The 17833-nt window shown below is 38.6% G+C and overlaps 2 protein-coding genes across 3 annotated transcripts in view; one reads left to right on the top strand and one right to left on the bottom strand.

Annotated features, from left to right (window-relative positions):
* The window catches only part of nol9 (nucleolar protein 9), a 12108-nt gene extending 11544 nt beyond the window's left edge, over positions 1-564 (bottom strand). The window contains exon 1 of one of the 2 annotated variants that reach the window (XM_057829428.1): positions 524-564. The gene's annotated coding sequence lies outside the window, so the exon portion shown is untranslated. The other variant, XM_057829427.1, reaches the window with a different exon arrangement.
* Positions 558-17833, top strand: zbtb48 (zinc finger and BTB domain containing 48). The gene is made up of 11 exons (XM_057829429.1): positions 558-741; positions 3749-4401; positions 5550-5824; positions 5902-6007; positions 8356-8451; positions 8528-8614; positions 8919-9073; positions 12992-13128; positions 13201-13365; positions 13439-13527; positions 17288-17833. Exons 2-11 carry the CDS (start codon positions 3754-3756, stop codon positions 17504-17506), a joined length of 1977 nt encoding a protein of 658 aa, XP_057685412.1. The 5' UTR covers positions 558-741; positions 3749-3753; the 3' UTR covers positions 17507-17833.

Raw genomic sequence — 17833 nt, 5'->3', positions numbered from 1 at the left:
ACCATGAACATTTTTACCACAAAAAAGTCAGCGTTTTGCAACCAATAAGATTTAGATCAATTTACCTTCAAACAGGAACCATAGGCGAAATGAAATTAGCGGGCGAGGTAACGCTACTTCGCTAACTTTGCATCACTAGCAAATGTTAATCGCATTACACAAAGGGAACCTCAGCGACGTCAAAAAGAAAATGCACAAGTGTAGAAGTTACACAGAACCCTTCACGTCTACTAAACCAATTCAAATGTTTAGTTAAGAGCCGCCCGTTAAGTAGTTGTTAGCCAGCTAGCTAACATGTGTACCTAGTAGGCACAACAGAGACGACCGAATCCCGGTGGCCAACAATAAAATTTCCCGGAGTGATATTATTTACGGGACGTGTTTCCTAAAAACCACTCATAGTTGCAGTATGGTAGGAATATGACAGCATAAAACTCAGATACAAACGCTCAATTGGTTGATTTTTGTATAAATATATTACGGATATAGCATAGAAAACGAAGCGAATTTATAGTCTACAAACCGATGCTCAACAAACCCGGCAGTTCTATTCCGGAGTTTGGCGTACTTGAACGTCATATCCGCTCTTTTTTAGGGGCCTACAAGAAGCAAAACAAGGAAAACGGAGCTAGATTTGTGCTTTTACGGAAACATACGATACACAGTGGCCAGAAAACATAAGAGGGTGCAGATTTTTTGACGAATATTTACAAGTCGACCTTGAAGTTCATCGGTTCTGTGGTAAGTTAAAAGCTCCTGCCGCGTACCAGCCATGCTAAGGGAGCGTCTGGAAAATACATGCTAGGACGTAAACGTCGAGGTGCTAAGGGTTTGCAGTCTACTGTATATAGAATATTTGACTAAAAAAGTGGGTATTTTTCCGTAATGGGTGAAATGTTATTCAGTATTCACAGATTGTCAAAAACGAGAGGTGGCTCCTTCTTGAATTTGTCCCACGAAGCATTTAACAACCACACAATATTTATGGCATCAAATTTTGGTTAAAATGTATTTATTAATGTTTTCATTAGGGCCGTCAAACGATTAACATTTTTAATCGAGGTAATTACAGTTTAAAAATGAATTAATCGTAATTAATCACAATTCAAACCATCTATAAAATATGCCATATTTTTCTGTAAATTATTGTTGGAATGGAAAGATAAGACACAAGACAGATATATACATTCAACATACAGTACATAAGTACTGTATTTGTTTATTATAACAATAAATCAACAAGATGGCATTAACATTATTAACATTCTGTTAAAGCGATCCGGTGATAGAAAGATTTGTAGTTCTTAAAAGATAAACGTTAGTACAAGTTATAGAAATTCTATATTAAAACCCCTCTTAATGTTTTCGTTTGAATAAAAATGTAAGATTTTCAATCAAAAAATAAACTAGTAGCTCGCCATTGTTGATGTCAATAATTACACATTGCTTATGGTGCTGAAACCCATAAAATCAGTCACACCCAAACGCCAGCATAGGGCGACAAAACACCAAAAAAACACAAGTAACAAGTGGACATTGTGCTGTCATTTTAATCTGTTTGAGCGGGGCATGTGTGTTAAATGCGTCAAATATTTTAACGTGATTAATTAAAAAAAAAAAAAAAAGACCGCCCGTTAACGCGATAATTTTGACAGCCCTAGTTTTTATTCATTTACTAGAGTAAAGAAATGTCCTGAAGTATACCGTTACCTTTACGTTTAAGTACCTAAAAATTATCATCACTAATAAGTGATACAAAATAAATGCAATTGGGCATGAATCATTACTATTTTGATATGCGGTATTTTACATGTGTACAGATTTTATCTTTTTATTTTTTAACTACATCTACAACCGGTCCGGACCTTTTCTTTGTTTTAAACATCAAACTGGTCTTTGAAAGCTGAAGTTGGTCCATCTTTAATGAGACTACAGTACAGTATATAAAAAAACAGGTCAGCATATAGGGAATTGTTAACCTACAGTCACAGGGGATCTACTATTCAGGCGAAATAGGCGATCGCCTTAGGCCCCCAACCAGCTGCCCTTGCCCCAGCGAGCAAGAGCTTGGGCCACCGGAGCCAGCAGCACCCCCAACTATTCGTCATGTATAATTATGTCAGCATACCAAACAAATAAATAACAAAACAAAAAAGAAAGCAATTTGAATGATCCATTTATATTATCTCTCCCCCCCACACACGCACTACAATGGACTGTTCCACGACGACGGACTGAGTATCAGTCGCTTAGCTTCATTCCGCGCCATTTAGCTTCGCTTAGCTCCGTTTAGCATTGCTTAGCTCCGCTTAGCTGTTCGTTAGCTTCACTTAGCTCTCCCGCGTTTTTCACACCAATAAGCTCGCTATTTTACAGCTCACTTGCTACTTTGCACGTCCACTATCGTTTATTTCGAACACATGAGCGAACGTGTTTCAATAATAGCCAAAGTGCAGTGAGGGAGAAGTTGAGAACAGGCCGCTAATGCCTCTTTTAACTTTCTTCTTCTTCACACCGAACATAAAATACACGACAGCACACGCTGTGGCGAAACAATGCAGTACAGTTCCAATCAGTCATACAATAACACCCAACAACTGGTTAACAGCATTTGCTAGCGAAAAAAAAAAAATCTAACAGTGACACCACAAGGAAGAATGTTTTTTTACGGAGTGTAAAGCTTTCAGTTAGCGGTTTAGCGAACGTACCTCCGGTGAACATTTCAAAATGAAAGCATGTCATGTTCGTCATATAAATAACGATTTCTGGAGTTAATCCCATATACTTCAGAAATAATATTATAATATGTAGAGTAAATACTACAGAATACAGATTCTACACTAAGAATAGCTTTCAAATGACACTCTTTATGACAAATATGATTGGCAATGAATAATCATTATAATTATTATACTACTATTATATATAGTAGTATACTATAATAATAATGCTATAATTTTTTTTTAAGAATTGTTTTGAATAATGTTGGAAAGGCAAAGTCAGTGTTCTGAATCTGTCTACTTTTCATTTTTTTGCACTAGTAAATGCTATCCGCATTTAACCTAATTGTTTATTTGTGATTAATTATTGTTATTTACATGATTATTTGTACTTTAATAAATAATTTAAGTGTTCCAAAATGTTTTTTTTGAATTAACAAGCGTCAACAAAAATTTAATTGCTAAATTGATAAAAAAAAAAAAAAAAAAAAAGAAAGAAAGAAAGAAAATTATTAGATTAGTCGACTAATCATAAAACTAGTCGGCTGACTAATCAGGAGAAAAATTGTCGTTTAGGACAGCCCTATTGTACCAGAACATATTTCCTCCACACCCTTCTCACCTTTTTAACCCCTGATCCATGAAGAGGGCCCCTGGATATGTTCGCCTTGAGCCCCAAAATTGCCAAGTCCGCCACTGCCTACAGTTTAGCGTTTTGAATACTTTGTAAGGTGTTGATTGGGTGTTTTGACATGTCAAGTTTTATTTCCATAAAAATTTGAGCGTTATTAAAATAAAACAGTGGAAGCAGGTGACTGATGACTATGATCTAACAACCAAATTTGTTGAACACTTGAATTGATTGCCCACCAAAATGCTTACTATCGTCTAGCACCAGAGGTCGCCCCTGTACTACAGGTTGTACACTCGTTCGCTGCCATTGACAGCGTGCGGCATCCAACCCATTTTAAGTGAGAGGAAGAATTCGGTGCATCACAAGAGTTACTCATATTTTTGTTCTGTTTCAGTGGAGATGCGTGCAGCTGACCACGCACAGCGTGTCCTGGCCACTTTAAACCAGCAGAGAGCAGCAGGGAGCTTCTGTGATGCCCTGCTGAAAGTGACCGACGGAGCGGTCTACACAGCCCATCGCAGCGTACTGGCCTGCTTCAGTCAAATCTTCCGAGGGGCCAATACGGAAGCCACCTCACCCAGCATGGAGTTCTGTCTTCAAGATTGTTCAAGAGAAGGTGTCGAGCTGCTGCTGGACTTTGTTTACACAGGAGAAATGATACTCAATCCGAATGTGTTGGACAAAGTGCAGAGTGCAGCATCCAGGTTGTGTGTCCCTGAAGCACTCGCAATGTGTCAGCGCTTCAGGGACGAGCCCGTGGATACTGTGCCTAATCTCAAACGAAGGAGGGGTAGACCCAGAAAGACAAAGTCTGATGTCTCCACCTCACAAAACAATCTGACAGTTGCCAAAGACCAGTTAGAGTCAGAGGGTGTCATAGATGGCGTCAAGGCCACTGCCATCACTCGATCTGGCCGAGTGGTTAAAGAGCCCAGACGGATGTTCTCCGATGAAGGTGATCCCAGTGAGGCCCCGCTTTCTTTATCAGACCAAGAAAGTGCTAATTATGAGGATCAGGCCAATGAACATCCAACTGGTCAAGTTCAGGTACAGAACAAGAAAATTAAGTTGATAAACTGATGATTTTGGAGCTAAAACATGATAAACTCAGGGGCACTGGAAGTTACTCACAGCAGGCGGTTCTGCTCACGCGTATTCTCCATAACGGGGTATCTGCGGGGTCCTAAAAAATAAAAAATCCGATCATTTGAATTTAAGGCCTTAAAATATCTAAAATTCTCCTAAACCTTCATAAGAGGTCTTAAATACAGTTTTGAAAGGTCTTAAAAATCTTCTGACGTTACGTTACGACTTCACTACTACTACAACTACTAGTAGTACTTAGTGCTCATTTGTACCACAGTGTGAAAGCTGGTAATAAATTCATATACTGTGCAAGTAATTCCAGGCCTCCAATTCATCCTCAAATCTTTTGTACGTTTTTTGCTGGTATCGATGTAAAATGGGTCTTGAATTTTATTCATTATGTTCCTAAAAAAAGATGGCTAAAAGTTTTGAATTTGGCTTGTTGGACCCTGCAGAGACCCTGCATACAAGGCATGCACAATGGCAGTACACACGCATGCCGGATACTTTACGTACTACTACTAGGCTACTACAAAGGCAGCGTTCTATTTCTAGTTCTTACCGCTAGATGGCGCAGTGACACACAAACACATTTGAAAACTTAAAGGTCCAATAAAACTCGGTTTAATGCCCCCTTTTCATAAATAGCGCCTTATTGAACTTGACCCGGTAACAAGCAAGGTGTCGGGTGGTGATCATGTTATTAAAAAAAATATATATATATATTAATTCCCCAAAGGTAAATAAACTATTGTTTTAAATTTCAATATGTTTTATTCTGTTATTTATTTCCACTCCCCTCCCCCCTCCAAAAAAATCTACCAAAACACTTTTTTTCCCTCCCCAACACCAGGAGGTGCTGCAGCACCCTACTTCACGGCCACTGGATAAACTTGTCTTAACAGAATCTAGAATGCAAACAAAAGGTGATTGTTAAACAATATCAGGAAATGATAGCGTAAAAATGTTTTCTTTTTAGAGTTGCATGGTGGGCTGGACCAAATGTTGAAGTGATTTTTAGGAAAAACACTTAAGTAAAAAAAAAAAAAAAAAAAAACGTAAACCAATGAAAAATCCAAAACAAAAGTATTTCTTTCGACCACTTGCAGATTGACAAATTGCCGAACAACGTAGATGAGGAAGGACCAAATCCAGACAAAAGCCTCCATTTGGAGACGCCCGTCCACGACTCTGATGAGGATTACGTCCCCACCCTCAAATCCAATCCCGAGGCAACATCTATGCCGAGAGCTCTCCACCAACGAGGCAGCTTGCACGAAAGTGAGGATGGAGAAGCGGCAGAGGCAGAATCTGAAAACTCTGTGCGCTGTCCTGTCTGTCATAAAGTCTTCAAGAGCAAATATTACCTGAAAGTGCACAACAGGTACGTGCCATTCCTTAAACCTCCTCATGTTGCTATTGAGAGCAATTCTTTTCTAATATTGTTTGTGTGCTTCAAAGACGTCATACAGGCGAGAAACCATTTGGTTGCCACAAATGCGGAAAGCACTACTTCAGAAAAGAGAATCTTTTAATACATGAGCTCAGACACTGTGCTGCAAAACAGGTGAGGACAACTGCTCATCATGTATAAAATGCCTGCCACTTCCTGGAAATCCTCGCTTTTATGTACGTTTTCTCCACTATTACATATCCGAAAAATGTAATTCTGTCACTTTTCAATTTAGCATTCGCAGCCAGTCATTCCAGTTTAAATTCTCTATCGTTGTCAGTAGCAGGCAATAAGTTAAACAAGATTCTTTCCGCTGGGATGCACATGTTTTCTGTCTCTTTAAGAGTTAATAGCTAATTGCTCACAGGTACAGCTTCATCTAAACAGCAAATGATTAGACCAGGGGTGGGCAAACCGTTCCTCGAGGGCCGCAGTGGGTCCTGGTGTTTGTTCCAGCTGATTTAGCACAGACAGTTTAACCAATGAGGTTTCAGTGGAAGCAAGAAGCACCTGACTGCAATCAACTGATTGCACTTGTAAGAAACCAGATTGGTGAAAGGCTGTCCTCATGATGGGTATGAACAAAAACCCGCACCCACTGCAGCCCTTTGTGGAATAGTTTGCCCACCTCTGGATTAGACGAACAAGAGAAGGAAAAATGAATACAGTGGGGCAAATAAGTATTTAGTCAACCACCAATTGTGCAAGTTCTCCTACTTGAAAAGATTAGAGAGGCCTGTAATTGTCAACATGAGTAAACCTCAACCACGAGAGACAGAATGTGGAAAAAAAGGGAAATCACATTGTTTGATTTTTAAATAATTTATTTCCAAATTAGAGTGGAAAATAAGTATTTGGTCACCTACAGACAAGCAAGATTTCTGGCTGTCAAAGAGGTCTAACTTCTTCTAACGAGGTCTAACGAGGTTCCACTTGTTACCTGTATTTATGGCACCTGTATTAACTCATTATCGATTTAAAAGACACCTGTCCACAACCTCGGTCAGTAACACTCCAAACTCCACAATGGCCAAGGCCAAAGAGCTGTCGAAGGACACCAGAGACAAAATTTTGGACCTGCACCAGGCTGGGAAGACTGAATCTGCAATAGGTAAAATGCTTGGTATAAAGAAATCAACTGTGGAAGCAATTATTACAAAATGGAAGACATACAAGACCACTGATAATCTCACTCGATCTGGGGCTGCATGCAAGATCTCACCCCGTGGCATCAAAATGGTAACAAGAACGGTGAACAAAAATCCCGGAACCACACGGGTGACCTAGTGAATGACCTACAGAGAGCTGGGACCGCAGTAACAAAGGCTGCTATCAGTAAATCAAATCCTGCACTGCCAGACGTGTCCCCCTGCTAAAGCCAGTACACGTCCAGGCCCGTCTGCGGTTCGCTAGAGAGCATTTGGATGATCCAGAAGAGGACTGGGAGAATGTGTTATGGTCAGATGAAACCAAAATAGAACTTTTTGGTAGAAACACAGGTTCTCGTGTTTGGAGGAGAAAGAATACTGAATTGCAGCCGAAGAACACCATACCCACTGTGAAGCATGGGGGTGGAAACATCATGCTTTGGTGCTGTTTTTCTGCAAAGGGACCAGGACGACTGATCTGTGCAAAGGAAAGAATGAATGGGGCCATGTATCGAGAGATTTTGAGTGAAAATCTCCTTCCATCAGCAAGGGCATTGAAGATGAGACGTGGCTGGGTCTTTCAGCATGACTTTGATCCCAAACACACAGCCAGGGCAACAAAGGAGTGGCTTCGTAAGAAGCATTTCAAGGTCCTGGAGTGGCCTAGCAAGTCTCCAGATCTCAACCCCATAGACAATCTTTGGAGGGAGTTGAAAGTCCGTGTTGCCCAACGACAGCCCCAAAACATCACTGCTCTAGAGATCTGCATGGAGGAATGGTCCAAAGTACCAGCAACTGTGTGAAAAGCTTGTGAAGAGTTACAGAAAACGTTTGGCCTCTGTTATTGCCAACAATAGGTACATAACAAAGTGTTGAGATGAACTTTTGGTATTGACCAAATACTTATTTTCCACCATGATTTGCAAATAAATTCTTAAGAAAAAAATCAAACAATGTGATTTTCTGTTTTTTTCCCCACATTCTGTCTCTCATGGTTGAGGTTTACCCATGTTGACAATTACAGGCCTCTCTAATATTTTCAAGTGGGAGAACTTGCACAATTAGTGGTTGACTAAATACTTATTTGCCCCACTGTATATAAAATTATCAAACATGTTTGATGTTGGAGGCTCCTCTATAAATTTTGGAAATATATTATCACCAGGAATTGCAACTTAAATAAAATATAATTTAGTGGCACTTGTATGCAAACATTGTGCAGTTCATTTTAATAATTACACCCGCCAAAGTAGTTGTCGGCATTCTATTTGTATGTTCAGTTGGAGAATTTAGTGACATTTATTCTCATTTCAGACATTCACGTGTCAGACGTGTTCAGCGTCATTTAAAGGGAAACAGGAGTTGCGTGCGCACGTTGTCGACTCACATGCGGAAGAGCTGCCCTACAAGGTAGATCCAACGTCAAAGTGAAATAGAATGATGACAAGATTGCTCATCTTTGATATGTTGTTGTTTCTTTCCACAGTGTAAAGAATGTGCCGAACAATTCATGTACAAAAAACACCTGATGTGTCACATGATGAAGGTCCATGGTCATCCTAAACCACACGCTGTGAGTGGTTGTTAGTTCCATTGAATAAAAAGAAAAAGCCCAGGCTATAACTCATTGCCTCCATTTTAAGGCTTTAGACGTCAAATCCATTTGAAGTGTGAGAAAGAATAAAAAGGAAAATATGAATAAAACCCCAATATGTATCAGATATCTGCCAAAGTGACTGCATTTGAAATGCACAGCTTGGATATAACCTTTGTAATGCAAGTCTAGCATCATTTAGATATGCACCACTGTATAAAAAAATATTTGGGTCGTAACTGAAGTGTTTTCGTTGAAAAAAAAAAGGACGTCTCTTTGTCAGTGTCCACAGTGCCCCAAAACCTTCTGGACGCGCCACGAGCTGCGTGTGCACGAAGCTGCCAAACACCTTGGGGAAAAGCCCTTCGTGTGCGAAGAGTGTGGCCATCGAGCGTCCACTCGCAATGGCCTGCATATGCACATCAAGGCTATTCACAGGTAAGCAACATCTCATTCCCCCCCACGTATTATTCTCTGTGTTCAGTGCTCGTCCAGAGAGGATGTGATTTATGGGGGACCAGGAGGGCAAAAATTAAATAAATAAATGCACATTCAAATAAATTTTTAAATGTGTTATTAACATGCTTCAATTTTAATTTGTGTATTACAATATTTATTTCAATATCTATTTATTTATTTAAATTCATAATTATTTTAGACTTTATGTATTTCAATTTATATTCATTTATTAAAAATTTCATTTACTTATTTTAATTTTTATTAAATTATTTCAACATTTATTTCCATATTTATTTATTTATTTCAACATTTGTTTATTTATTCCAATATATATGGCGGAAAACACAGACAAGACTGAAAAAGCAGATTCTGCTCTTGCCACTCTTTAAAAAAAAAACTGCTGTATTTTAAGCCAAAACAACTGTTGTATTTGATAGAACAATATGTCTATATGCTGCCATAGCAGATTCATGGCTCATTAAGACCCCGAACTATTTTTAATTTGTCCGTTTTACCCTGGAAACCCCAGTTTACAGACATCGCGCAACCGCTTTTAATTAATTCTATTTATTATTCAAAATGTCTGTCATTTTTAGCTTAGAATCATTAAATGATGTCTAATATTTCATTTAAAACAGAAAAACGACTTTAAAAAATTATTCACTCGCATATTTTAAACTATTAAAACTATTAAATAAAAAAAATATATAATAATAATAGTAATAATAATAATAATAATAATATAAATAAAAATATAAACTAAACTATTTTAACTATTTAAACAAATGACGTCACAATGAAAAAATGGTGTCTATAAAAAAGTCACGGATATTTATCTCATAACTATCGCTTAATTGTATTTTTTTGTTTCTGTCGCATTTTTTCCGATATGTTAGATGATAATCGATCCAAACGAAAAATTGGAAAAAAATGTTTAAAAAGGTAAATATATAAACAAGAAAATCTCGACTACTCCTTGATGTCTGCGATTTCTGCATCGCAACTGCATCTTGTTATATGACCATGTTTCACCCATAAAATCCCCCAAAAATCCAGCTGTGGCCATTCACAGCTGTGTCTTGACACTCAGTGATACATGCTACATGGAGTGTTTAGATCGAAACAAGGTAACTAGGCGATAATGTCTTGTTAAAGTCATGGCGTCTGTAATTCCGCTCTCGTGTGCTCTCACCTCCAGATAGGGTTTTGCTGTTTTAAAAAAAAAAAAAAAAAAATTAAATGCCCTTCTGTTCAAAATTTTTCTTCCCCCAGAAAATTGAGATTTTAAGCTTTCCAATGATGTATCACACGTGCATGTCGGACAATTTTGAAAGTTAAAGCTAAATTGGGGGTCTCAGAGCGGGACTTCAAGTCACCTGAGTGTTTTCCGCCATATACCGGTATCTATTTATTTCAACATTTATTTAGCTAAATAAATAAATAAATATTTATTTCACTTTATATTAATTTCATCCTTGCACTCTTGTTCCACTTGTACCCCATGAAATAATTTTTGTCCATCATTGGCTCATCAAACTCGGTGGGCAGGTGTGAGCTATGTGGGCTCTATGTGGGCTCTGGAGTCAAGCTGGTGCTCCTTCCTTCCCAGCATGGCAGCGATTGCTGAGGTTCTGCATGAGCTTTCTCCGGATTTGATAATGGACATGTTAGACATAGCAGAACACATTGACGCAGGAAAACACAGCGGTTTATTGCGAGAGGTAATATAATGTTTCGATGCATTTTTATGCATTTTTATGTCTGAATTTTGGGGGGCTTGGAACGGATTAGAACTGTTACATGGAAAACGTGTCTCTACTTCCAGAATTTTCAAGTTACGAAACTACTTTCCAATTATTTTGGTAGGTAAAGGTTCCACTGTATAAGTGATAGAGGTTGACTTTTCGTGTTATGATGACTTTTTAAATTTTTTTTTTTTTTTTTATACGGTGCATGATCATGATCAACTTCCACTACCTACAGTGACAAATGCTCAATTTAGAATGTACAAACTCTTTCCGGATCTCAAATGCAAATTAATGCACTGCATCTGTTTATCATTAATACCATGTACAAGCTAGAATTCCATGCAATAACTAGCCCTTTATTGTAGTGCTGCAACGATTAATCGATTAACTCGAGTATTCGATTAGAAAAAAAAGATTCGATTTAAATTTTGCTGCTTCGAGTATTTGTTTAATTAAAGTGGCGTTTTAATGGTTTGTTTTGTAAGTGTTTGCATTTAGTTTTATTGATTTAGGTGGCTACACTGCCCTTTAGTATGCCTCATTTCACATGGCCCAATCCAGCTGCTCCCTGTTAAGACCAACATAAGCTAGGTTTTTGTTTGAGCTAAATTTTTTTAATGCATTCGTAATTTTGTTTACAGGTATATCTAGCCATTTTTTTTGTGGAAATATGTGTCTGAACCATTTGTTAAGAGCATTGTAAACAACAACAAAAAAAGTTAGCAAAAGTCAGCTAGCTTAAATGCTATAAAATACTATGTAAGTCAGCCAATTGTACATTTGTTGTACATCGATCCTTATTTATTTATTTATTTTATAATACCGTTTGAGGCTCAGCTCAGGTATTTTAAGTTTTTATGTTCCTTCTGCGATTACTCGATTATTCGAACTAACTAGTTTATCGATTAATCGACCACTAAAATAATCGATAGCTGCAGCCCTACTCTATTGCCAAATGTATCACATTTGATACACCTAAAATTCCATGATTTTGAGACTAATTCAGAATTTTGACATTTCATTTTGAAGAAAAAAAAAAAAATGACGGAAGCAAGTAAACACTCTGGAGGTTCCATGAGAAAAAAACCAGGATTTAGCAAGAGTTATAGATATTACAGCGTTTATTACACATATTCATTTTGACTTTTCTTTTTACAAATGTGAAAAAAAGGTTTCATTACGACCTTATTTTTCAAATTCTGGGATTCTCTGATAATTGCTTCATGTTGCAGGTATTTAAGGGCTAAGAGGGGACAACAATAAATTAAATCTGGACTTATGTATTGAATGGCTAAGCACAATCAAGCTGTAAAATCAAATGTCTCAAACATTTCAGCAATAAAATTGTCATAAAAATCAAAATTGCATTGTATTTTTAGAAGTTTAGGTGAAATGCCTCTGATTGTGATAAATGTGTAAATTATTAAATTAAATGATTATTAAATTGAATCAAGGGCTCAGTGGCGCCTCCAGAAATTTTTCATAGGGGTGGCCAGATGGGGCCACTTAAAATCTTGGGGTGGCACACCAGAACTACAAAAACATAATTTCAGGTTTTCATTATATTATTGCAGTCAAAAGGTCAGGGGAAAACTATCAGAAAGACTTAAGGACACGACTACTGATATACTTTGGTGTATTGTGTAATATTTGATGTTACTAATGATTTAATGTGCATAGTCCGTAACTGTCCAGTCAACATTTTGAGTTCCACAACAATTCTGTTTTATTGTGTTATGTATATATTAGGCAAAAGGTGTACATTTAACAAAACAAAATAATTACTGGGGAAAAGCAGGTGCTGGCAGATTTGCATTTGTGATTAAATGCATAACTGATGCTACAACAATCTAACGATATACTGGCAAGCGGGGTGGCCAACAAATTTATAGGGGTGGCCGTGGCCACCCCTTGGGGGCGCCACTGCAAGGGCTTTGATACAGATGATGACAGACTTTGTAATATTGACAAATTTTGTATGGTCCAATAATGAAACTGTTTATTTACATGCTTATTAACCAGGCAAGACCTTCTTAAACACATTCCAGTTAAAAGTGTGTGATTCCATTTGGTGAATTTATACATCCAAGGCAGTGATATCCTTATGTAACCCAAACCTAAACTAAATATAATGCTGTCTTTCTTACAGAAACGAGCGCCCCTTCCTTTGCAGCATCTGCGGCCACGCGTTCTCCCAGAAAAACAACCTTACCATGCACCTGCGTGTGCATAGCGGCGAAAGACCCTACCAGTGTCACCTGTGTGGCAAAACCTTCCGTACACAAGGTTAGAGCCGTCCGATTGACACTAAAATCTTTATTTTCGTGGCAATAACACCTGGTTTACCTCTGATGGTAGGGAGCCTCGAAAAACACAATCGGACACACACGGGCGAGCGGCCCTTCCCCTGCGATATATGCGAGCAACGCTTCACAGAGAAGGGTGCCCTTCTTCGCCACAAGGCTTGCAAGCACGAGGAGGGTCGCCCCCACTGCTGCGATATATGTAATAAGACTTTTAAAGGTAAGAACGCCGCCCAGAAGCAAATTGTCATGAAAAACAAGCAAGTCTGAGCTTTGACTGCGCCCTTCGCTAGCCAAAGAACAACTACGAGTCCATCTTCGTCGTCATAAGGGAATGAGGAAGTTCGAGTGCGCCGACTGTGGCTACAAGTTCACCCGGCAGGTATTTTATGTTTCCCCAAAAAAGCAAGCTCAAGATGTCTTAGGTCACCCGTGTCAAACCCGCGGCCTGGGGGCCAGATCTGGACCCCCACGTCATTTCGCGTGGATCGAGTTCATGTTTCTTGGTAAAATAAAATTTCTTAAGTCCTCAGATTCAGATTCAGAATATTTATTGTCATTGTTGCAAAAAGCACAACGAAACTTTGTTTGGAGCATCCATACAACTAAGTTGGTAAAGTGCAAAACCCATATAATAAATATCCTTAAGTACCAAGTGTAAACATTGACACAGTATTAGACATAAGTAAAAAAAAGATTCCACAGCAGCATAAAGTCATGTCAGTGCTAAAGTGCAGAGCAAAAATATACCTGATAAGAACAGTTATAAGTCAGTGCAAAACCCAGATGAGTTAATCAAGTATAATCAAGTAAACTGGTTGTCAACCAATAGGCAAGGGTAAGGGTAAGGGAGGAGGAAGTAGTGGGTGACATACTGCAACAATGCAAACCAGTTCAGAGTTTTTGCTATGTATCGTAGACATAGCAAAACTGAAATGGCGGCGCGCACAGACGCAGCGGCCCGGAGCTCCTTTTACGTTTACACTTTGTTGGTGGTGTTGTGGGTAATTTCAAACGGTTTAAGTCCTCAAAGAAAATTTGAGGACTACAAAAACCAAATGATATTTGTTTTATTCTCTATATTGAAATAAAAACACATTTAAAAAAAATATTAATTCATACATAATATTTTCCAGTTTCCATTAGTTTTTTTTTTAATGAAAAAAAATTTTTTTTAAATGAATGAGGACGAATATTTACTGTGTAATCCCTGTTTAGCTTAAAGAAACATTAACTTTTCAACCTTTCTAAAATATTTTCATAACGTTTGTGATAATATGTCGACTGACAACTAGTTGAATGACACCTCTCTTATATCTTGAGGGTGTCTGTATCGCTTTCACCGACATTAAATAACTTTGAGGAGGGTGGCAGGAACCCTGCCGCACAAAAAACAAAACAAAAAAAAAACTAGAAGTGTGCTGACTGCTTTACGGTATATGTCACTTCCCCCTTTCCCCGTTCATTATAAAGACGGATGTCAATGCAAACGCATTCGCGCGAATGCTGCAAAGATGGCAGAGCAACAAGAGACAAAATGTTTTCTCTCAGGAGGAAAGAAAATATATAGCTATATAGAATAAACATTGGCCCGGCTTTCATTCGCTGGCATGACGCCCCTTCCCCCTCAATCGAACTCATCAGCGCTAACGAGTTCGGATAGGGTTGGAGGGTTTAGCCACACGGTTGCTAACTGTCGTATGCTATTGTTTAGCCACAACTGGATTCATTACCTTATTACTATTCATCCTTCACACAGCAGCTGGAAACAGAAATGTTGTTTAATCCATCTGCAGGCGACCGGGAGATTGATTTTTGATTCATTGAGGATTTTATGACACTGTTCTGGTGTGTCCTCATCAGTGTTGGGAATAACGCCGTTACATAACGGCGTTATTTTATCAGTAACGGGGTAATTATTTTTTTCCGCCGTTACCGTTACAGACGGTCAAAAGTGGTGCGTTATTTACTTTGAATAAATTGAAGAAACTACCAGCCATAGCGAGTCTACTCTGCTCTGTTTATTTGTCATCCAAGACTTGGGGTGCGTTCAGGTTCATGGCAATGAAAATAGTAAACACACATAGCCTACCTTTGCAAGAACGATGGAGTTGCTGTTTGATAGGGTCATAATGTGCAGGTCCTGCACACATCCGCAGCAAAACTGTTCGTAGCTTTGTAGTGATTTGTAATTTCGGAATCGCTGATGAGTTTAGTCAATTTGTCTTCGGCTTGCTTGTAAGGGTCAACATTGTTCACATCCTTAAGTTTGATCACATATCTGTTCTTCGCCTTAGTAACGAGTTTGTCTCTTTATCGAACATGCAAGTTAAAGTTTAATGTCCCGCGAGCCAGACCTGCTTCCAATATGGCTGCGTTGTTGTCAAATCTCACGTGATCCCCCATTCTGTAACGTAAACGCTCAAGCCTAGCACACACAAACCGGAACAGCGCGTGCGGCAAACACACACACGCAAAACAGATGCAGAGGGATATGATGGCAGAGCATTCAGAGGAAAATTTGTCCTTTACGAGGTGGAGATATAAACACTATTTCAAGTTGGTCGAAATTAAAGGAAAGAACGTGCATGTAAAGCACAGGTGTCAAACCGATTCCAGAAAGGGCCAAGTGGGTGCTGGATTTTGTTCCAACCGATACAACGCAGAGAGTTTAACCAATGAACTTCCTGCTGAAACAAGCAGCACCTGACAAAGTTTAACTGATTACATATGTAAAAGATCTTATTGGTGAAAAGGTGTCCTCTTCATTGGTTGGAAAGCAAACCTGCACCCACTTGGCCCTTTCTGGAATCGGTTTGACACCTGTGATGTAAAGTGTAATTTATGTCCCGGGGCAAAACTTTTGTCGACATCTGTGGTAAGCAGTTCAAATCTGTTTATTTTTTTGCACTCCAAGTGTAGGATAAATCTGTTGCTGGTGAGATGCAATAAATATTACAAGGTAATATACAGAAAATAATTACAGTACATCCGAAACAAATAAGTATAACAATATATTTGAGAGAAAAAGCATGTTATTTTGCTTCATTCAAATCTAATATCTGAACATTTAAATTTGTAAACTAAAGTGCACTCACATTCGTAAATGAATGGCTTCTGGTTTTTGAAATTTAAATAAACCAATCTATTGTGATAAAACAACAAAATTGCAATAACTGCATTAACCATCAAAGTGAAGTCTAACTGTAACAGTAGTCTTGAAACAAATCTGACAGAACATCGCTTCAATGGTATCTGGCGCCATCTAGCGTCGTGAATGGGGAGCGTAGCTGAGAGCTGTCATGCCAGAACATCGCTTCAATCATATCTGGCGCCATCTAGCGTCGTGAATGGGTATGATGTCTAGACCGCGAATATAAGACGTCCCCCTCTTTTTCATTCTTATTTCAATGCAAAAAAGACAGTCTTATATTCGGGCCAATACGGAAGTTGTTCATTGGATAATTGATTTGTTGTTGATCAATTGTGGCACACCTAGTTAGTGAACAGTGGCTCTCCGAAGGAAACTATAACTGGTATGTCCTGCAAGTAAGAGGAGTTTGACACTTGTTTTATGTGGATCGTCCTATGTGGTGAAACACACAAAAAAAATGCTTGTTATACTACCAACCACTAATTTTATCAAAATTATTGACAACATAGTAGGGATGAGACCCAATGGGTATCGCCTGATATGATTTGTGATACAAGACTCACGATAATGATTATCTCGTGATATAGCGACACAACAATCATCCATACCAGGGTGAAGAAATCAACAATATTCTATGATACAATTATTAAAGAGAAAACCAAGCTATATCTTAAGGGGGAAAATGTTAAAATGGGAAGACTTGCTTTGACTGCTTATGTTTGAATGCCTGAAGAACTGGCACTATATTTATTTCACTCAAAATGATTTGGACGTCTAGCGCCGTCAATGGCAGGCAATGAGTTAAGTCAGAATTCTGACTTTTCTCAGAATATTGGCTACCGTTTTCTTATTCTTCAGTGGCCCTAACCTTCTTCTGTACAAAAGAAATGCAGCAAAATCAATTCATTGAATCAAAATGTACTTTGACAAATAGAATTCAGGGGTAAGAGAAGTTGCATTAACCTCACAGTTTTGTTTCTTGTCCCAGGCACACCTGCGTCGACATGCTCAAATCCACAAAAGGACTGAAAACTACAACCCACGACAGAGGAAACTGAGGAACGTGGTTGTAGAGGAGCAGGATGGAGGTCCAGGTGATTTGGAAGCCACCAAACCAGCTAAGGACTCACCGGTCGATGTGGAAGCTGTCGGCTCTCAGCCCCCTAGCATTGAGGACGGCTCCATTGTTGCAGTTCTGATTGAGTAGCGCACACACACACTGGACTGCTCGCTAGTCAATCAGAAGGCACTTAACAAAACACACATCATACAGAGAGGGACAATCATGATCGTTGTACTCTGTGTAATGACAATAAAAGCTTTCTATGATGCACTTTCCATTCCCATTTTCTCTTCTAGTTTAAACACCACACACTGATTCCACTTTTCTTTTATTGGTTTCACGTTTAATATGTGAGTGGTCTTTCACACACGGGATTTCAATTCAAAAACACAATTCGTCTCCAACGGGCAATTTAAAAGGCAAATGACTAACATTGGACAAATATCCAACAACATAAAAACATTCAAAAGT

Source organism: Corythoichthys intestinalis, chromosome 2 (genome assembly GCF_030265065.1).
Source record: "Corythoichthys intestinalis isolate RoL2023-P3 chromosome 2, ASM3026506v1, whole genome shotgun sequence".
Lineage (NCBI taxonomy): Eukaryota > Metazoa > Chordata > Actinopteri > Syngnathiformes > Syngnathidae > Corythoichthys > Corythoichthys intestinalis.
This window is presented reverse-complemented; position numbering and strand designations above follow the sequence as displayed.